This window comes from Oryzias melastigma, linkage group LG6, assembly GCF_002922805.2.
Source record: "Oryzias melastigma strain HK-1 linkage group LG6, ASM292280v2, whole genome shotgun sequence".
In the NCBI taxonomy this organism is placed as follows: Eukaryota; Metazoa; Chordata; class Actinopteri; order Beloniformes; family Adrianichthyidae; genus Oryzias; species Oryzias melastigma.
The window spans coordinates 33,150,361-33,172,235 of record NC_050517.1 but is presented as its reverse complement, the minus strand read 5'-3'; the positions used below and the strand labels follow the sequence as shown (position 1 = coordinate 33,172,235).

Genomic DNA, 21,875 nt, shown 5'->3' with positions numbered 1-21,875 from the left:
CACTCTTTTCTCCTGTTCTCGTAGATTTGTGTGCTTTTTGAACATTTTTCGAAAAACCTACAGAGATTAATGTGAATATCATCTATTAAAATTAAAAATGAAAGATGAAAAATTAAAAACATCAATGGAAATATGTATGAATTGTTTGCTCCATTTTTGATTTCATACATAAATTGGAAAATCAGAAAAGGATTTTTCTATAGAAGCCAATAAATGTTTTTTCATTTTTGAAGAAGTTCTATTCTCTGCTGGGCTGCATCGTCCTCCTGGAAACGCTCGTCTTTCATTCGCTGTAACAGATCAGATCATTTCTGTGGCCGTTTTTCCTCCTTTTAGATCATTTATCTCCTCATGTTAGAGCTGCGTATCAGTCTGAATATTTTTAAGGTCACTGCATCTCTCTGATCTTTTCTCCTCCTCCATCTCTCCTGCTGAACGAGTTTTTTCTGCTGTCCGTCTCTCAAGGCCAGAACTGGCGCCGACCACGAGTCCGGCTTGAGCTCTCGGAGCTGTCCAAAGAAAACCATTCTGCTCCCCTCTTCCTCCTCCACCTCCTCGCTCTCTCTGCACTCAGAGGTGACGCTCTGTCTCTTTCCTCATCATCCGTCTGTGTGTCATCCTCTTCCTTCCTTGTGTCTGAACCAGCTCCTTCAGTCGGAGTCGACGCCCTGAATGGGGGTTCTGGTTAACAATCGGTTTAATGGATGACTAAAATAGTCTTTTTGTCGATGAGCAGATTAGTCGTCTTTTTGAGAATAAAGCTCTCAGGCGCCGAGTCAAACGTCCGACTCTCATCCATCCTCCGAGTCTCACCTCAGCTCCTTTGGCAGGAGGACAGACTTCATCCCCTCGCTCCTGCGGTAAAGCAGAGGCCCGAGCGCCTGACCTCCAGGCTTAAGGGCAGATCTGAGCGACCACAGGTGATGCACGGCGGCTCCCGGTTCCCCCGCCCCCTCGTGTTCGTGAGAATGGACCCGCTCGCTGAAGCAGAAAGGTCTAACTCCTGTTTGCTCCTTCCTCTCCTCCCGGGAAGACCATGAGAAAGCCGTCGCGGTTCTTTGTAGAGCAGTGGTTCTTGTCCCGCGGCGTGAATCCGGGTTCCCCGCTGTCCTCTCCTGATGCTTCCAGAAAGGTTCTATTTTGATATTTTTTTTTTAAGATTTTTAGATTCAGGTTTAAATGTTTAAACCAGCATTGCTTTGGATCCCAGAAGTCTTAGCTGTTTTTCCGCCGGTGATGAAGTCCATCGTCTCTCTGCAGGAACCAGCAAAGCTCCTGGACTCTGACCAGATGCCCATTTATGTGCTCAGTATTCAGGAGAGGGCCCAACAGTTGGCCTCTCAGTTGGAGGGTAAACCAGCCAGACCCGAGGTGAATGTCAACCTGTCTGGTTTAGAAATGCAACTTTTTTGACGATGAAATCATTTGTTTTTCTCTGGATTTTCATCTTTATGCTTTAAATAAGAACGGGACGACGAGGTTCTCATTATTATAGTTCATGAACTTCGCAGAACCGACCGTGGTCACTTATGAAAGAAATACATTTCAAATATTAGTACTTTAATATTTAAATCATTTAAATTGTTTTTCACAATAAGTGAACTTTTCTGTACGCCAGACATTTTGAAAGGTCACATGACCCAGACGCTTCTCAACCAGAAGCTTTCAATTATCTGTCATGGCGACCCCACGGACTGAATTCAGAGTCAACTGTGAAATAAATGAATTAAAGTGGCACAAATCTGGTGAATCTCGCTCCAGGATTTGTATTTCACAGCTCTACTCCGATCTATGAAAGACTTGGTGTCATTGATCCCGGCCAGGCGATTATCAACAGTGATTATTGAATCCTCCTTTGTGATCTTTAAATGGTTTAGACCTCTATGTCTTAAAAAAGACGTCACAAACGTATCTGAGTGAACTGGTTTAACTTTAATTAGTGCTGTCAATCGGTAAAAAAAAAAAAAAAATCTGATTAATCTCAATGTTTTACAAGATACATTTTATACAACGATATGCAGATTTAGTACAAAAACAGAACAGAAAAAAATGTTTATTTTATCGTCTGAAATGTTTAAATCTATCAAGTTTGAACTCAAAAGTGTAATTTGTGAGAACGAACCACATCAACAGTAAGACGAGCAGAACTGTAAAGACTTTAATGTCTGCAGTATTTCTCCAAGACAACAAAGATGCTGACATACAGCCTGAAGAGAGTAAGATTTAATTGTTCCCGGTGAATACTTGATTCTGATTGGCTGCTGGGAGTGGCTGCACGCCTAAAGGGGAAGTTGTGGTCACAATGTTCTGTAGGTACATGCTTCCTTAAAACAAACTTTTGTTATCGTGACGATCCGCATTTATATCACTTTCCTTTGTCGCCTCAGCGATGTGTTGTCATGTTGCCATGGCAACATGCCGCACTAAATATCAAATAGGAAAATCGATCTAAACCTAAAAAAATAACAATAATAAAGTACCAAAAATCGATTGAATATTTATTTATTTTATCAGTGACCTTAGTATAAGTGGGATAATCCCGACGAAGTGAGCAGTATCACAAATTAACGCACGCCGTAAAGCATGAACAGGCGGAAGATGGTCGCTTCGCGGAATGTAATTAATTAGCATTACTAAAGGTTAACGTGTTGATTCTTTTTGGATTGATCAAATGCTTTAACGTTGAAATCCCTACGTTTAATGCTTGTTCAGTGACGGAGCACTTTTGTACGAAAAGTGACTTAAAATCGTGAGAGTTTTGAAGGTGGAAGTCCAATTGACTTTTCGCTGGAAGTGGTCACTGGAACGCCTGTTGCTGAGGCCGGTGTGAACGTAGCTTAAGAGGAATCGAGAATATTAGCGTAATAAGTGAACAAATATGAACCGATCATGAAGAACACGCTAACAAATCGACTCTTTAAATCACTAAATCTGTTTAATTCTAAATCATCTGCGCCACTTTGGAAAAATTCAGATATATTCCACGTAAGTCTGAGCGGCGCTTCTTCTTCTGAGGGCTTCTGTCAGTAGCAAACACTGATATACAAACCTACAGCGCCCTCTGGTGGCTGTTGCTATATATATATATATATATATATATATATATATATATATATATATATATAAAAAACTCACGTAAACTGTGCATCTTGTGCTCTGAAGAATATAGGTGATCAGATTCTTCTTAAAGGTTGAAGTGATGTCTTCTATAGGAACGTTTTTATTTTATTTTAAATAATTCACCAAAGTAAAAGGTGAAACTCCCAGAGAAGAGTTGCGTGGTCGGTGCCGTCTTTGGGTCCTGCTCTAAAGCTTCTCCTTTCTCCTTCTGTTGGTGGAGCCTAAGAAAAAGCCGTCGCGGTTTTTTATGGAGCAGTGGCATCTGGGCCGAGCCCAGAGCCCCCCCACTTCCCCCCGCTGCACCTCCGACGCCCTCAGACAGGTATTCCTGCTGCCGATGCAGCAGGCGGAGAATGGAGTGCAGTGGATGTTTTGGAGATCTGGTTTTGGGAACTAACTTCACTAAACGGGTTCACAGAAGCGTGAAGGTCATTTACCGTCTGCTGTGGAGTTGTGGATTTTAAAACATGAAGGAATGTGTCGGAGGCTTTGGCCTGTCCTGCTTTTATTGTGAAAATCTTTGTTTGGTTTAAAGGAAACTGTAACCGCCTGATAACTGACCCATCGAGCATGAACGGTTTTTCCCGCTTCCCTCCTAATAGTCTTTGTTTTGTCCGTCTCCTCACTCCCTTTTCCCTTTTTACTGTTTTTTCTTGTTTTTTGAGTCACTTCTAACTGTTCTGTACATTTCAATAGCAGTATGTGAGGATGTACACGGGGGGCGTCAGCTCTGTGGCTGAGCAGTTAGCCTGTCAGCTTCAGTCTCAGGACGATTTCAAGCCCACACATGAACCTGAGAGGAGGGATTTGGTGAGCACCTTGTAGAGTAGACGTGGAGGCACCAATCCCAGTGTGATGTCCACACCCTGTAGCTGTCCAGTACCTGTAAACCAATGATTATGATTTATCTGATGAGCTGAAACACTTTCTCCAGAGGTTTAGCATGTCTTTAAAGCCTTCTTCCTCTCCAGGGTTCGCTCAGGAAAGAGTTCCCGGTCAACATCGGCGGCAGCGACGTCTGTTTCTTCTGCCGGAAGCGAGTGTACGTGATGGAGAGGCTGAGCGCCGAGGGGAAGTTCTTCCATCGCAGCTGCTTCAAGTGCGACTACTGCGGCACAACGCTGCGCCTGTCGTCCTACGCCTTCGACGTGGAAGACGGTAGGGCAACCTTAAACAGCAAACGAGAAAGAGAACAGTCTTTAGTAATGCTGATCTCTGCTGCCCTCTAGTGGCAGCTTTAGAAAGACACTCAGCAGAAGAATAACAAACTCCGGGTCATAAAGACCCAACCAGAGGTCACTTCTATGGAGGACTAAATGAGACAATTTGAAATAAATATATGCACCTTTAAATAAATAAATACATGTTTCCTTAATTATTTAAAATTGGCACAAAATAAAAAAAATGGAAATCAATACATGCATTTTTAAATATTTATGGCATTAAAATATTAAAATATCCATGAAAAAGAACATTTAAATATTTAATGACATTAAATTTTTTTATGGTACACAAACTGGAGTAAATATATTGAATTTTAAATTAATCTTTAAATAAATCTTTCATTAATTAATTGAGATTAAATAAATAAAATAAAAATATTTGATTTTTAATGGCTATTTTAGTATTTTAATGCCACATATATTTAAACATTTATTTTTTGATTTTCAATTGTTTTTATTTATTGCCAATTTTAGCAGCGGCGAGGACCTCCGGTTCACCACCGTGACCCCCGTGGTCTCATGATCCCAGATCGGACCCTCTGGGTTCTGTCCTCATGAGCCCACAGACAGGCGACAGATTGTTCAGAGGAACACTGCAGCTTTTTCTCAAAGTGACAAACCCTCTGAAAGGAGTTCTGTTTGTTTAAGTTAAGCTCCTCCCACCAAACAGACGCAGCGGCATTTTTATTCAAGCGGCGGTGGCTCCAGCCGCTGTAAATGTTCTGGTTTCTGTGGTTCTGCAGGGAAGTTCTACTGCAAGCCTCACTACTGCTACCGCCTGTCCGGGTATGCTCAGAGGAAGAGGCCCGCCCCCTCCCCAGCTCCAGCCCCAGCTAAGGTTCCTCCTTTTCTCCTCCACGACTCGCCGATCGTTCTGGTGGGATCGCTTTCATCCTCTCTGCTCTGCGTTTTCAGGACCACCAGACCCCACAAGCCGCCACGATGGCCACGGACGCCCCCGGACGGGCGACCACAGCAACGGCGCCCTCCGCCGAGCTCCAAGCCTCAGGTACCCCATTTTCCTGTCTAGACGTGGCGCCCTGCCGCCTGGAAGTGCCGGCGCTGCTGCGCGCGCTCTCCTGGACTTACCACCAGGGGGCGCCCTTAGATTCCCCCCTGCTGTGTGCCTTCTGCGTCTGCCTCCTCTGCTCCTGCAGCGTCTGCATCCTGCTCTGCCTCCTCTAGCATGAACTCCTGTGGTAGTGACTCTGGAGGGACTCCTCCGTGTAGCGCTCCTCCAGCCTGTTTTAAACCCTCTGTGACTGTCATCCTGGAGCGGCTGTCCTTTCCTTTGTGGGACATGTTTTCCTGTGCGATGTGGGTCCTCTTTCCCTGTACGATGATCTTTGATGGTCGCTAACAGCCTGTGATGAAGTGATTGTTCCTCTGTGAGCTTTACCTTCAGCCCTAAACCAGAGCATCTTTAAACTGAGAGCTTAGCTGCTGCTTCAAACAATTCTACATGCAAGTTTTCCGCTTTCGTCACTTAAGTATAGAAATTTTGAGGTAAAAATAGATTTAGGGTAAAAGCAAATAGCAATAACGAGATAAATTTAAAGTTCTCAGCTTCTGAAAACCATTTATATAAGGTAGAAGAGTTTATAATTTTTAGGAATAATTTTGTTTTTGTCCTAGTAGAAACTCAATAAGTTAGATAAGTTCTATGACCTGCAGGCACCCCAACCCTCACTGGCTCTTTTTGCCCCGCCTTCACTGGTTGAGTGGCTGCAACATGCCCTCGGGTCAGAGACAAATTCATAAAAAAAAAACTCCATGTTTCAAAATGGCGGCTTTTCTGTTGGTTAATCTCCATAGCAACCATTTTATTTTTTGATCATCTGGGGGTGATGAACAGATCAATTTCATTTCTATAAGAATCAGCAAAAGTACATTTTGGGATTTCCTTAGCAACAGAGGTTTCTTGTTAACCACGCCCACACTCCTAATATGTTCATATTTCATGTTATATTGTTTTCTTTAGCTTGAACAAACAATTCATTTATTAAATTCTTATAATACTCTGTTAAAAAATGTGCGATCAACGTGAACGGCACATTTGTGAGCCAACGAGGATAGTACTGTTAAAAATCTACTTCAAAACGTTTTTTTAATTATTTTATTTTCATTTTTAATTCATTCATGAAATACATTTCATGTACTTTAATCTTTTTTATTTTTATTTATGTATTTATTTATAACTATTTATTTATTTTAAAGTTTTAAGTAACTTCCAAATGATGCTTGAGGAGTTAGTAGGAAATAAATCTTTATCAAACTAAAACACAGAGTATTCCTAAAGGAGCATTGTGTATGTTTTTCATTTTATTAAGTAAAGAAAATTAATTTAAAAACATTGAAATAAAAATAAATAAGTCAAAATACATAAACCAAAGTTTATTTGGCCTCTGATCTCAGAAAATGGGCAGCTTTATTACATTTTCTACAGGAATAAAACATCACGTTTAGCTACAAATGTCACCTCCTCCTAAAGAGGACTTTAATTTTGATGTGTCGCCTCCTAACTCCTCAATCATAACTAGGAAGCTACTTGGAAAAAAAATGTTGGAATTAGAAATTTGTAGATTTTGAATATCGTTAGCATAGCGAGCTAGCAAAAGTTGTCCCCCTGTTGAACGCACATTTTTTACTAGGATATTGGGAAAATGTAATTCATGAATCTGTGGTTTAAGCTAAACAAACCGATATAACATATGATATGAACATATTAGGAATGTGGCCGTGGTTGACAAAAAACATCCGTTGCCAAGGAAATCCAAAATTTTACTTTTGTCAATTCTTATAAAAATTATATTGACGTGTTCGTCTCTCCCAGACGATCAAAAAATAAAATGGTTGCTATGGAGATAAACCAACAGGAAAGCTGCCACGTTTTTTTTTATTAATTCAGCTCTGATCAGGGTAGCAGAGCCAGAAGGGGGATTGAGGGGCAGGAAGCAGCCGCTTGGGGCGAGTCACAATCCCCCAAAACATCACTTGCAACTTTAATTTCTGATTATTTTTGTTCAGACTTTGACATTTTACTGATATCAATAACTTCTAGAATTAATAGTTTTACTGTTAAAGGATCCTCTTTAAAACTCCACACAGACTTTTACAGAGAGATTTGATCAAGATTGGATTAAAAAACATCTATTAAACTTAAATATATTTCGTTTTTTGCAAAACAAGGTTTGCTGCTCAGGATGGGATGAAGGAAAGGCACCAGCCGCATGTATTTACTGTAGTATAATAGATATATTTTAGAGTCTTTTTTTTCCTTGTTGTTGTTTTCTCCCAGTTTATGATCTAATACAATAAACCGATTGGCAGATCCTGACTGGTGTCTCCTCGTCAGTTTGTCCTTAGTTTGGAGTGAAGTTTGTGGTTCTTCATGAAGTCTCCTCCTCGATTCTCAGTCTGTTCTCTGTTCTCTCCCTCGACCCGCTCGCCAGCGCCGGAGGTCAACGGCCTCCAGGAGCCCATCTTAGCCAAAAAGCTGCGAGGGACGCCGGAGCGCATCGAGCTGGAGAATTACCGCCTCTCCCTGCAGCGCGAGGAGGAGCTGGAGGAGGTGCCGGAGGAGACGCTGGCCGAGCACAACCTGAGCAGCGTGCTGGACAAGGCCGCGGACGTCGACCTGGGCTCCAGGTAGGAATCCCGACGTCGCCTCACCTGAAGAACAAAGATCTAAAGTGTCGGTTCCACTCTTCATCGCAGCAGCTCAGAGTCGGACATGGAGGAGGAGGACGAGCAGGAGGAAGAGGAGCAGCCTCCGGACCCGTCGGATCTCGGCGGCGTTCCCTGGAAGGAGGCCGTGGAGCTGTACGCCAAACTGAGGGGAGAGGAGGAGGAGGGCGGGGCTCCGGCCGACGCCGCCAGCAGGGATGGAGACGTAGATGAAGAGGAGGAGGAGGAGGAAGAAGAGGATGAGGAAGAGGAAGAAGATGAAGAAACTAGCGATGGTAATTTCTTTTAGTGTCTTGAATTTGTAGTTGTGTGTTTTTGTGTTCATAAGTGCGTCCAGATCCTCCTCATGTGTGTCCAACGTTTATCCCCGTCTTCCATTTCACCTGCTCTGTTCTGGCGCCCCCTGCTGCCAGAGGGGGATTACTGCCCCTGGAATCAGGAGCTGCAGTCCGGCCTCTGGCTGGAGAAGTTCCTCTCAGAGGAGGAGGATGTTGCTACTTTCAAAGGTAGCAGCAGAAGAGCTTCTGGTTTTGGCTCCTTTCATTTGTGTGGCGCTTCTTTTTTTTGTGTTTTTTTCTGGGTTTGTGTGAACATTTGTGTGTCTAACCTCAGTTTGGAGTTTGGCTTTGAAGCACTGAAGCGCTGGCAGAGATGTTCTTGTGTTTCCCCCTCAGGTGCTGCAGCTATGATTTGAGGAGAGATAAATAATCATCTGAAGCTTGTTTTTTATTTTTTATTTTTTAAGCTAACTTTATGGTTTGACTCTTTTGCAGTGTGATTGCATGCAGCCTGATGCTCCTTTGACCTCAGTGTCTTTGGTGGTTTAACTGTTTTTTCTTCCTTTTCTCTTTCATCTCTCCCTTTTTCATCCTTTTCTTTATTTTTTCCTCATATTTTTATTTTTGTACAAAAACATACAAACTCGTTCTTAGCCAGGAATCTGCACATCCAACAAATCCTGCATCCCGTGGATCCCAGCGGCGTTCCGGGCTCGCTGCCGTCCCACCCGGATGAGGGCGAGGGTGAGGAGCTCATGCACCCCTCCCCTACAGGTAACCCCGCCCCCCCAGGGAAGACTCCTCCCCCTCTGGACTAACTGTTGAGCTCTTTTGTCCGGTTTTCCGAGTCCCTCAGAGCCGGCTGCCGTGGATTCTCCTCCGGTGTTTTAACCCCTCTGATTTTGTGTCTAACGGCTCTGCGTTTGTCCCCCCCCCTCCTGACGTCTGTCCTTCTGAACCCTCTGGTTCTGGTAGCCCGCGCCCACACATCCGCCCGCCACCAGGCCGTGAGAGTCTGGCTGGAGTCCGTGTCCGGAGGTAGCTCAGACCTGAAGGGATGCCGACTTGTTTTTTCCCGTCTGTCCTTTGGCTGGTTTTTCTTGTGGAGCACGCAGACGCACACGCAGACGCACACGCAGACGCACACGCAGACGCACACGCAGACGCAGACGCAGCTCAACCACTCACGCATGCACGGCTTCGCGGGACGGCGGCGCTCCACCTCTGCAGCCGAACCTGTCCTGGCGTTTTCACCTCTGCTGTAACAAACTCAGCCATTGGATGTTGCTGATTTGCTTCCCTGATGCCGACGTTTCAAATGTTGCTGTGACTTTAACACATTTCTGAACTAACAAAGTTAAACGCACAACGCTGACGGCGCTTCCTGAGCGAATGAATGGAGGATCCTCCGCTGGACGTTTTCATTCGTAAACTCTGAGCTGCAGAATTAAAGGTTGGCAAAGATCTACGAGCGGCTGATCACAGTAAACAGAAAGGAAACATTTTTATTTCTATTTATTTGGAATTTAGTGATAGAAGAAAAATGTGATTGCATGTTTTCATGACTGTTGACACAAAACGACAGTTTTATTTTAAGTTTGGAGGGTTTCCTTTCCTCGCCTCACATCCTCCTGGAGTCTTTTCCAACCTGTAATTTCAGCTCTTTTCCTCTAAATCGGCCTTTAAGCCGAGCTTGAGTAAAGTTCACTGCAGCTCTGACTGTTGGTGGAAATGAGAACGCCGCCGCCTGTTATTGACGGAGAACACAGTGAGTGTCAGACGGCTCACCTCTGCTCATCTTCATCCTGTGGCAGAACCCTGTGAGGATGAGGAGCTGGAGGCCGAAGCCGAGAGTCCAGACATGGAGCCGTGCACGGAGCTGGATCAGGGTAAGGCGCCGGGTCCCACATGCGGTTTCAATTTAACCCACACAGAGTCAAAGTTTGCTGCTGTGTTTAAGTTTTTTTTATGTTGTTTATCTTTTTAATTTTTTTAATTATAAACATTTTTCTGCAATTGTGTTTTTTTTATACTTTAAAAGATATTTTCTATTTTTTCTGCTGTCTTTTAGCAGCTTTTTTTTTAGAAAATTATTATATATATTTTTTTACATTTATTACTTTATATGTTTATGTTTTAAATAAAATGTTATTTATTTTGTCTCTTTTTAAAGTTTTTCTTTTTTTTTGTTGCTGTTTTTTATTATTATTTTTTTAATTTAATATTTTTTTCATCCAGGTAAGCTATTGAGAACATGTTCTTGTTTACAACAATGAATTGGAGTTATTATTTTATTTATTTGTTTTGAAATGTTTAACTTTTCATTTTTTATTCAATGTAATTTTTTTTTAGCTTTAAAAGCCAACAAGAAATTTGTTCTTTCGTTCTCCAGACTTAATTCTGCTTTAAATACATTTATTTTCTTTTTATAACATAACAACAAATGAACAAAAAAATGAATTAAAATGTATCTACATTTTGATCTGGAATTATTTTAACGTTTTAGCTGTGTTTTATTGTTTTTTTGGAGTTTTAATGTGTGGCGCCTCGTTTGACCGAGGTCATTTAAGGCACCGTATAAATCTAATACACTTCAACAATGTCAAAAACTTAAATAAAATACCTCAAAATTAGGCTTTTCATAGCAATTTTTACATTAAAAATCATTGCGATTGAATCACATGACATCACTAATATTCAATATTTGGACTCGTAAAGAACAGAAGTTTAGAAACGTGAATGAATTCCTGCTTCCAGCAACATTTTTCACGAATCATTTCAGGAACGTTTGCTGTTGTTTCTAAAAAGCTCTTTTTGCTGAAGATTTATTTTTCCCAGAGTCAAAACATCAAACCAAACAGTCAATAAACTCTGGATGTTTTTTTTTTTTTTCCCGCCTCTTTCACTGATGATTGAGTTTGAAAAATCCTTTAATTTCTTTCCCTCCTCGTTTGACAAAGTCCATTAGCGTTGTTCGATTGTTGATTAGGTTCTTTTGAAAAGAAAGAAAATCTGTTTAATTGTTTCAAAATTGGAAACGCTCGACTAGCAGGAAAGAGTTTGAGACGGAAACACTTTATGACTTTATTCAGTCCATGAGGTACGACAAAGTAAGCATTTAACCACGCCTTTTAAAAGCACCCTTTCTCCTCGCCAACACGGTTGTTCCTCAAAGGAACCTGCTGTGACTCTCTCTGTATCCCCTCTGACTCCATTTCTACTCATGATCCTTCCTGTCTATAAATGATGTCCCTCTAGTGGTGAAATGAATGCACTGCACCTGTTCGGTCAAACTGAGTGAAGCTGATTTTAGTTTAAAGTAAATAAAAATAGAGAAAAAAAACAGCATAAAAGGAAAATCAATTAACATTAAAAGTAATAATTTGTTAAAGAAAATCCAATTAAAGTTTAAACAAAAATAATTAAGGTAATAAAAACAGCAGAGAGGAATAAAGAGAAAAATGTCAGTAGTGGGGCGGCACTAGTTAAGTTTACAGATTTGAATGGGCTCATCCATAACGCTCAGGTCGACAGACTTGTGACCAACTTGCGACCAGGTTAAACAAACGGAACACTCTGGAGGAACTGAGTTCACGGAGACAGCCGGAAGGATTCGATGGTTGTGCGACGCACAGTTGTGGCGATCTGCTGTTAAGCTCTTATGCGTTTCTGTGTCGGCTGCCACGTTAACATAAACTTTTGTTTGTTTGTTCTATATGTTTATTTATTAGAATCATTGAACGGAGCTACTTATAGGAACACTGTTATTTATAAGAAAGTCATTTATTTAGTCATTGAATATTGTTATTTATAAAAACACTGCTATTCATAAAAAGAAATACATTTATTTATTGCTCTATTGACACTAATCATTCGTAGAAGTTAACTTTTGATAAAAAAATGTTGCTAAGAAATGAAGCACTGAGTCACAAATTTAAATTATGGTGAATTAATGTTATATATTGTTGTAAATTGGTGACTTTTTGAGTTTTTACCCATTTATGCATCACAGGTAGAGCTGCTACGATCAGTCGACCAATCGACGACTAATTTAATAGTCGATCAGTCGTTACTTTATATTATATCGACTCAGAGTGTAGTAAAGGTTAAAGTTATAATGGCATTCTAACTATTCGGACTTTTGGCATTTATTAATGGATGAAGCGGAGGAAGATGGATGGATGGATGGATGGCATTTATTAAGGATTTTTAGGCTAATTTGGAGTTTAGCTAATGTTTCAGCTACTTGCTAGATATTTTGGCTAATTTAGGCTATTTTCAGTTTTTTAGGCTAATTTGGCATTTAACTAATATTTTAGCTGGATATCAACTTCAGAGTTTTTAGTTATCAATTTCAGCATCTTCAGCTATTAGCACTAAAATTCAGCTTACAGCATTCAAACTAGCATTATCACAGATAATACTATATATCTAGTTTTAGTTAGTTTAAAGCTAATGATGGATAAGATGCATTTTACATCCAGTTTACGCATGACCTGATGAGACGACTAATCGGAAAAATAATCAATGATTAGTCGACTATTAAAATAATCGTTTGTGGCAGCACTAAAGCCTCTCTCTGTCATGTCCAATCTTCTAAAGTTGGAAAACAAAACAAGGAAAAGCTAAGATGTCTCTGGATGGTGCGTGAAATCCAGCTTGGAGAAATCCGTGGATGCTTTGCCCCTTCAAGCGGGGAAGTAACAACTTGACAGAACTATCAACACCTGGGTGTAATTACCTTTTATTCCTGCAGATGTCGCCAGAAACCACAAAACAAAACATATTTTCTCTAAATAATGTAAAGCTGGTTATGATCTATTAAAGGCCACAAAAACTCTTCCCGGGGGCCGCACATTCAGAACCCCTGCATTAATAGTTAGATTTAATACTGTAGTTTGGGATCAAATCTTTTATTGTTGAAAAAAAAATATGATCGGAGAAGAAAAAATGTAAAAAACATGAGAATTTTGTGATTCAGAAGGTAGAGTAACTGTAAGTTATACCAAAAGAACCTGAAAAACTGAATTACAAATATAAAATAAGTCTGTTAAAAAGAAATTTTTAAATTCTTTTGCTCTGACGGATCATTTTTTCTTTTCATTTTCATGTTTTTAAACAAATTAAACCATTAAAGATGTGTCATCCACGTGTGTCATCAGCTTTCTTGTGTTTACTCCCAGAAGAAATCCCGTCAGACGCTGAAGCCGAGGCGCGTTTGCACCAGTCTGAGCCCCGCCCCCTTCCTCCTGACGTCTGCAATGAAGAAGGAGGATCTGGGAGGGCCTCCAGCATCGGTACGTCCCAAAAATCTGATCTAAACTCCAACATTTATTCATTTATTACAACAATAAATGTATTTTTTTGTTTGTGTTCAGATCTGTCGAGTATTGGTCCCACGCTGGAGGAGGACGAGGCTCCACCTCCTTTCAAAGCATCTCCAATCCCTGAAGCGCAGGTCAGAGAAGCTCCTCCCCCTCCTCAGGATGAAGGTGTGTCGAGGTTGAGCTCTGGTCTGTTTCTCTTCAGGTGACTCCAGTTAAGCGCTTCTTCTCGGAGCCCTTCTTACCGGAGGACTCCCCGGCGGAGAGGACGGCCGTGTCTCCGGCTGTCAGGAGCCCGCCTCCTCCCCTGGATGCTCCTCCTCCTCCTGCCACCTCCTCCCCACCTCCTACCTCAGCCGCCATGTCACCTGTTGCCTCTGCCGACGTCAGACCGGCAGCCAAACCGCCGGCGATCTGCTCGCAGCCCACCTCCCTACCCGAGTCCAGGGCGTCCATTTCCCCGGTCTACCCCCACCGCTCCATCTGCCCGCTGACGGGAAACCCCCTCTCCCCCATCTGCGCCCAGCCGCTGTCCTGCCACGAGCCGTCGTCCCCGCTCGGCGCCGGCTCCCCCGTCAGAACCCAGCCCGCCCCCGCGGCCGCCTCCACGCCGGCGACCGTCGCCGACAAGTCCGACTCGTCGTCGGAGGAGACGCCGTCCAAGAGGGCCGACATCATCGAGGAGTTCTGGATGAAGAGCGCCGAGATCCGGAAGAGCCTGGGCCTGACGCCGCTGGACCGCAGCAGCAAACTGCTGGAGAGCAGCGATGAGCAGGCTCCGCCTCCGGGCCCCGCCCCCTCCAAGCCGCCAGACGTTCAGAAGCCGGCGTTCGGCGGCCGCACCGTCATCCGCCGGCTGAACATCACCCTGGAGGGTCAGGTCATCACCCCCATCGCACCCGCCGAGCCCAGAAAGGAGGCCCGCTCCGGCCTGAACGGAAGCTCCGCCCAGAACACGTCAGACTCCATTATGCTAACCCCGCCCTCCAGTCCGCCGCCCCCGGTGCCCGCCAACCAGTCGCCCGCCGTGCTCAGGCAGCAGCGGAGCCAGGTGTCCTGGAGCAACGGGACAAAGAAGCGTCCTCCTGAAAGCGCTCCTGGGAATGCTGGGAAAGCCCCCTCGCCGCAGGCGGAGCCCCCCCCGGTGGTGGTGATGAGGGAGAAGAAGAAGCCTCGCCAGGAGGAAGCTCGGAAGTCGTTCGTGGAGACCGTTGAGGAAATCCCGTTCGCCGACGACGTGGAAGAAGCCTTCGACGAGCGGACGCCGGAAACCAGCCTGAGCAGGTACCAGACCCCGCCCTCCAGCCGGCCCAGCAAGCCGCCTCTGCATTTGGCGCTCGCCATGGAGAACGGGAAACCCAACGTCCCCGCCAACCCCGTGTCCCGCCCCCAGAGGGCCACGCAGTTCTCCGCTGAGGCCAAGGAGATTGCCGAGGAGAGAATCAAAGCCAGGGAGAAGTCCGTCAAGAGCCAGGCGCTGAAGGACGCCATGGCCAAGCAGCTCCACAAGATGAAGGAGGGCGAGGCGGAGAAGGGGGCGTCGCCCAAAGTCGCCTGGAACACGACTCCAGATCCAGCCGGGAAGTCGAAAAAGTCTCCAAAGAACCCGGAGCGTTTCTTCAGCAGCAACAAGAGTCTGGACAGCTCCGTCACGTCGTCGGAGAGCTCCTCGGCGAGCAAGAGCAAGAAGCGGAGCTCGCTCTTCTCGCCGCGCAAGAACAAGAAGGAGAAGAAGGCCAAGAACGACGGCAGCCGGCTCTCCGGGGCGGAGGAAACGCCGCCCAAACACAAGTCCCTCTGGAAGGCCGTCTTCTCCGGGTACAAGAAGGACAAGAAGAAGAAGGACAACAAGTCGTGTCCCAGCACGCCGTCCTCCAGCTCCACCACGCAGGACTCGGGGAGGAAGAGGACGCCGCCTCTCGGCAGAACTTCAGGTCCGACTTTGATGATAACGCTTAAACTCAGGAAACTCGACAAAATAAAACGTTTATTCTTGATTCTGTTCAGCAGACCTGAAGGCTCGCCGGAACCTGAGCGTGTCCGAGGACTCGGACCTGTCCTGTGACGACGTGCTGGAGAGGTCGTCGCAGAAGTCTAAAGCAGATGTCAGTAGCTCGCCGTTTTGGTTTCTTTAAACACACCGTCCGTGATTTGATGCTTTTAATCTGAAAAACTTAAATTAAGAGCTTCTGTGGTTTTTGAGGAGTTTCCTGGTTGATCTTCACACATTTATCTCGAGCAGTGGTCCCCAAACTACGGCCCGCGGGCCGGATCAGGCCCGCCTCCACATTTGGCCCAGCCCCCCCACACACTATCAGAAACACTGCAGTCTGAGCTATGACGGGAGAGGAGAGAATATTTTTTGGTTTAACAGTGATTCACTTTTTCTTTATTTCTATATTATTATTATTTTTCCTCCATATGTTTTTTGGACGTCGATATCTCTTCAGCTCTTTATGCTATTTAGCTGATTCACTTATTAAATATTCAGCTCCTTTTATGCTTGTTTTTTCGAAGAGTTCTATGCTATTTTGTAGTTTAGCTAAATTTTTAGCCACAGGCTAGCTCTTTTGGCTTATTTATTCTTTTTTTCTCCAGTTTTTTTAGGCTAATTTGAAGTTTACCTAATATTTCAACTACATTCTAGCTGTTTTGGCTATTTTTTTTTCTCCGATTTTTAGGCTAATTCGTAGTATAGCTAATATTTTAGCTTTATGCTAGCTATTTTGCCCAAATTCCACATTTTACCAGTTTTTCTGGCTCATTTTGCATTTAGCTTATATTTAAGCTACATGCTAGCTGTTTTGGCTAAGTTAGGATTTTTTTTCAGTTTTTTTTGACTAATTTGGATATTAGCTAATATTTTACTCTTATGCTAGCTGTTTTGCCTAAATTACACAATTTTCAATTTTTTTCTTTTGGCTAATTTAGCATTCAGCTAATATTTCAGCTATAGCTTTTAAGGCTAATTTTAGCTTTTTCCCCATTTTTTAGGCTATTTTGGAGTTTAGCTAATATTTCAGCTACATGCTAGCTGTTTTGGCTAATTTAGATTTTTTTTCAGTTTTTCAGGCTAATTTGGCATTTCTCTAATATCTTAGCCAGCTATCAGCTTTAGCGTCTTCATTTATCAGCTTCAGTTGTATTAGTTATCAATTTCAGCATCTTCAGCGGCCACATTTAGCTTCCAGCATTCACACTAGCATTATCACAGGTAATGCTATATATCTAGTTTTTAGTAGAGCTGTCAGGCGATTCAAATCTTTAATCGCGATTAATCGCATTTTGTCCAGAGTTAACTCGCGATTAATCACACATTTACATGTGGCCTTTTTTTAAGGAAAAAATGTGTGGTTCGTGGAATTTAACAGTTCTACATTAATTATGAAAACAAGAATGACAATTTTAATATTTTTCATCAGAAATACTTTATTTTGTAACATTGTATTGAGATAAACTTTCTTAACAGTAAAAGGCTGTAACATAAAATGTCTAACAAAAGCCCAAGTGCAAGTGAAGGACATTTTAAATTCAAAACTTCAATCAACGTTCAGTAAAATAAAATAAAAAACATCAAAAATAAAATTTCCATAACACTTTCATGTTCATTTTTTATCAGGACCAAATCTTTTCCTCCTCTGCTGAACTACATTAATAAATGAACTAGAGATTTATCATTTCCAATTAACTTTTGTTTTTTAAAACATTAAAGACTGAGAAAAGCGGGATACTCTGTGGATAGTTTGAAAGTCTGTTACTGCCGCGTTCTCTGGCTGCAGCTCGATGCAGCGACGTGTCCAGCGGAGCTCACGCCATGAATATGCCGGCAGACAGACCGCTATGCTGGGGCTGGATCACGCTTAAACCTCCAGAACATTTAAAACGTCCCCCGGTGCGCTTGCTGTTCGGAATGTCGGGGGTCCGCAGCTCTCAGGACGCGGCGCCGGACGCGAGCCGGTACCACCAGACGTGGTACTGGACGCGAACCGGAGCCGGGTTAGGGTGCAGGAGCTCTCCAGGTCCTAGCGCCGGGCTGGTTCTAGCTAGCAGCTCGATGGTTGGAGACCCGCCCGTGATCGAGTGAGAGCAGCCGGTGAGAGGACAATGAGGGACGCCCGCGCGCGCGGTATGAAAAGGCACGTATGAGAAAATCCCATTGACTGTAAAAATAATGGACCTATCGAGCTATGAGGTCCTCCCATTATATACAGTCTATGGAAAATCCGCGATTGATGCGTCAAAAAAATTGTCGGCGTCAAGCGCACGTCAGATTAATGCGTTTTTAACGCGACAAATCTGACAGCCCTAGTTTTTAATATTATATTTTTTCTATGAAGATTACAGAAATTAATTATTTAAAATGTGTTGCTTTCTGGAAAACCTTAAATAATAATTAATATTAATACATTTTAATTATATAGCGCTTTTAAAAGATACACTAAGACGCTTACAAAGCAAACAAATTACACCAAAAAAAGCAGTAGTAAAAGTGAAGGTCAGTGCGGTCCTGGAAATGTTCACGTTTAGGCTGTGATTGTTACACTTTTTCTGTTAGTCTACACATCGACCCTCCATCAGAGAAGAAAACGGCTATGACAAGGAGAAAGTTTGGGGACCCCTGATCTAGACGTAGATATATTTCTATACTTAGATAGAAGTCCCGCCACACTCCTCCTTCTGCAGGTTTGACGGGGGGTGGGATCCCCGTCAGGATCCCTCTCATCAGCATCTCTCTTCTGTTTCCATCCTCCACTCCCAGCTGCACACGGATATCTTTGACCTAGTGTCAGGCATGCAGAAGGACGCGGTAAAGGATGAAAAACTGGAAAAGGAGAGGCGAAAAGAGTTGAAGGAAAAGAGAAGGGCAAAAGAAGGGCAGAAGGAAAGGGAGCGGGAGAAGGAGGTGCTAGGAGAGAAAGAGAAAGACAAGGAGGTATTACGCAGGAGGGGCTTTGGATTTCACTCAAACTATTACACAAATCTGGCCTGTCAATTAAAAAAAAAGGAAGTGGGTTTACAGCAAAGACTGGATTTTTTTCTGTCTTTGAGGAGCATTTGTTAGGTTTTAGTTCATAAAAATCTGTAATTCTTTCATTTCTTCTGTGGAATTCAAAGCGACTCTGCTGGTTCCTGTTTGTGTTTGTGATTGTGATGGTTTAGTCCAGGAGTCTGCAACCTTTAGGGCTAAAAAACCCAATAGAATAGAATAGAATAGAATAGAATTCTTCATTGTCATCAGAGCACAATAAAACATGTTGTGGTCATTATGTCTTGATGCACTAAGAATTAACATAAAAATACAATAATTAAAGGAAAATAAAACTAACACATGAACACTATAAATATGTTTATTGGTGCAGCGAATCGATTAAAAAAATGTAACTAATTAATCGCAAACCTGAAAAAAAATTAATCCAGATTATTATTTTTTTAGAGTATGGAATATACTGAATACCTATTATGAGCTAATATTTACAATAGGAAATTGCACATAAAACTGTACATCTAGAATGTTTATTTTTAATTAGTGCTGTCAATCAATAAAAAATTAATCGCGATGATCACTTTATTTTATAGTAACAGTATTTGCTGAATATTTTTTTATTTGCAAATAATTACAACATAAAATCACGCACAAAACTGCACATTTAGAAAGTTTATTTTTAATTAGTGCTGTCAATCGATTTAAAAAATTCAAATTAATCGCACTGTTGTGATTAACCGCGATTAATCTAAATTTTTGCGGGTACATTTTATTTGATAATATGCAGCTTTTGAGCTAAAGAAAATGTTTCCTTCATTTTTATTGTCTGAAATGTTTAAATTTATCAAGCGTTAACCTTAATATTTATAAACTAATGTCCAGAATGATTGAAACGCTTCATTCAGGAGCTGGCTGTAGTTCTGGTCCAGTTTTTATTGATGAAGAACCGCTTCACCGTTTAGAAAATATATATTTAATTTAATTTAATTTCATTTATTCATTTAGAAAGCCACAACAACAGCCAAGGAGGCCCAAAGTGCTGTACACAAGAAAAGCAGAGTACATTATAAAAGAAATAGAAAAACATTAAAACTAATTTAAAACAAATATTAAAACCAACAAAATCATGATTAAAAAGCAGCTAGGCAGATACTACAGCCCTATTTATTTATTTTTTGACCGTATAGTCATTGATTTGTATTATATTGTAGCGATAAATAAATATCACGATTTGTATCCTTTCAAAATAAAATACACTCTGTGTCAAATAAGACTCAAATCTGCTGCAAGAGATTGACAGAATTAAAACTGCAAAACAGACAAAGATGATGTTTTTTATCAGGACTTTGGTCATGAAGGAATCCAATTTTATTTATTAATTTATTTTAGATTTAAAGACGAAAATGTAATTTTACGCTTTAAGAAAAAGCAATTTAACTCATGTGCAGCACAAGATAAGAAAATGTGCATCATTTATCTGAAAACCTAAACAAAAAAGACAACTTCACTAAAACGACTCTTTATTTATGTACATTGTTTGCATTTTTCTTCAAACCCAAAAGCCAGAAAGGATGGATTTGGGTTTTAGAGGGACAGAAACATCCATCCAGAACCTGATGTCCTTCTGGTTATTATTTAAAACTGATGTTTTTATTCTGCCTGAATATAAATCTGTCCTCCTCCTTCATTCTCTGACTCGGTTTCATCAGCCCTCCTCCTGTAGACTGCAGCTGTCATGTGTCTTCATAGTGGTAGAGTTCTGTAGGTTCTGCAGAGAAGCCTCAGTGTTTCTGTCAAATGTGTTTAACTCGGTCATTAACACGAATCATCTGTTTGATGTTTGTTTTCTCCTCCCAAAGTCTGTTTATGTCCCTCATGCACTGGCGTTCAAGAGATCATATGCCGCCAAGGTAGTATCACACACATCCCATAATAACCCTGTCCACCTGTCTGTCGTCCTGCCACCTGATCACCGATCACTAACAACCCCCCACCCCTCACCTACGACTGCATGTGACAGAGCGACCGCCGCGCCGCTCGCTCAGACCTTCCTGGATGCTCTTTCTGCTCAAACCTGACTTCTTCTGCAAATCGCTCGGTTTCCTGACGCTGTGGGCGGAGTCTCTGACCGCCGTCCTCCAGTGCAGCGTCTGCTCCTCTTTTCTGCTTTCTTCACATCGGTCGGAACTGGGAGAAAAAAAAAAACAGTAGATTTAAGACTTTTGTCACAATCATTGACTCTTCATGAGAACTGGACTGAGTGGCTCCTCCCCTCCTGGTGTTCCAAACAGGAAATGACTCCAAGAAGCAAAAATCCTATAGACTTCCTAATAACTATTCTTGCTTGTGTGCTTTTTAGCATCTTCTTGATAATCTTATATTTCTTAAAGTTTTAAACTGACCAATCAGATGCCTTAAAAAAGTAGGAGGAGCCCCCACGTCTAAAGTTCAAAACTTTTGACAGATTTCATGTATCCTGATTTCAAGTTGTGGGGGCGGGGCCTTTGAAACAAGCTCACTCCTGATTAGTGAATGGTTACCATAGAAACTCAGACCGACTCGGACCAATCGCGGCTCACTGACGACCTCTGTCTCCAACATGGCAGCAAATGAATCGACTTCAAACGATTTTCTGTTCCAGTTCTCATTTACAGTCAATGGTCAAATTATTCTCAGAAACTGTAACTTTGACAGGTTGAGACAAATTAAATTAATCCTATTTTAGAAAAAAAAGTTTTTAGTGTTTTTTAATCCAGGTTGAAGGAAAGCTGAGGAAACACATCTCATTGAAGGGCTAAAATTATTTTAATGTAAGATATCATTTTCTATTATTAACTCTTTTATTTGTGTTCAGTTTAAAAGATCTCTTAGAAATAAGTAAAAAATTATTAAAATCTTATTTCTTTTAATAAGCAAAATAGTCAGAAATGGTCATCTTTTGACAAAAAAAAATCTAGTTACTAAGACGGGTTGGCAAACTACGGCCCGGGGGCCACATGCGGCCCCGAAACTACTTAATCTGGCCCGCCAAACTGGAATAAACCATTAAGATTACCCATAATAATAATTAAATAACAAAATAATATTTCCCATGTAGTGTAGTTATTTGAAAATAGCTTTTTTAGCACCAAATAAAATAGTTTGTATGTTGAAATCTAACTGGATATCTCATCAAATCTATATTTTCTGTCTGACTGGATCAGCTCAGAGTAAACCCGTTTGTTCCTCATGACCTCGCTCTCCCCTCAGCTCCCGTAGA

General features: G+C 42.1%; 1 protein-coding gene across 6 annotated transcripts in view; it reads left to right on the top strand.

The window, feature by feature from the left end:
• The window catches only part of mical3a (microtubule associated monooxygenase, calponin and LIM domain containing 3a), a 101,827-nt gene that overhangs the window by 62,882 nt on the left and 17,070 nt on the right, over positions 1-21,875 (top strand). For 4 of the 6 annotated variants that reach the window (XM_036212569.1, XM_036212567.1, XM_036212566.1 and 1 more), the window contains 21 exons: positions 466-576; positions 831-920; positions 1,034-1,132; positions 1,261-1,371; positions 3,341-3,442; positions 3,817-3,930; positions 4,092-4,278; positions 5,087-5,181; positions 5,259-5,352; positions 7,796-7,991; positions 8,061-8,305; positions 8,444-8,536; positions 8,963-9,082; positions 9,284-9,346; positions 10,123-10,197; positions 13,492-13,605; positions 13,687-13,766; positions 13,838-15,566; positions 15,640-15,737; positions 18,392-18,565; positions 20,476-20,526. In XM_036212569.1, coding sequence (XP_036068462.1) covers positions 466-576; positions 831-920; positions 1,034-1,132; positions 1,261-1,371; positions 3,341-3,442; positions 3,817-3,930; positions 4,092-4,278; positions 5,087-5,181; positions 5,259-5,352; positions 7,796-7,991; positions 8,061-8,305; positions 8,444-8,536; positions 8,963-9,082; positions 9,284-9,346; positions 10,123-10,197; positions 13,492-13,605; positions 13,687-13,766; positions 13,838-15,566; positions 15,640-15,737; positions 18,392-18,565; positions 20,476-20,526 — 4,041 coding nt within the window. Of the gene's footprint in view, positions 1-465; positions 577-830; positions 921-1,033; positions 1,133-1,260; positions 1,372-3,340; positions 3,443-3,816; positions 3,931-4,088; positions 4,279-5,086; positions 5,182-5,258; positions 5,353-7,795; positions 7,992-8,060; positions 8,306-8,443; positions 8,537-8,962; positions 9,083-9,283; positions 9,347-10,122; positions 10,198-13,491; positions 13,606-13,686; positions 13,767-13,837; positions 15,567-15,639; positions 15,738-18,391; positions 18,566-20,475; positions 20,527-21,875 lie in introns of all 6 variants that reach the window. The other 2 variants (XM_036212570.1, XM_024281493.2) reach the window with 2 other exon arrangements.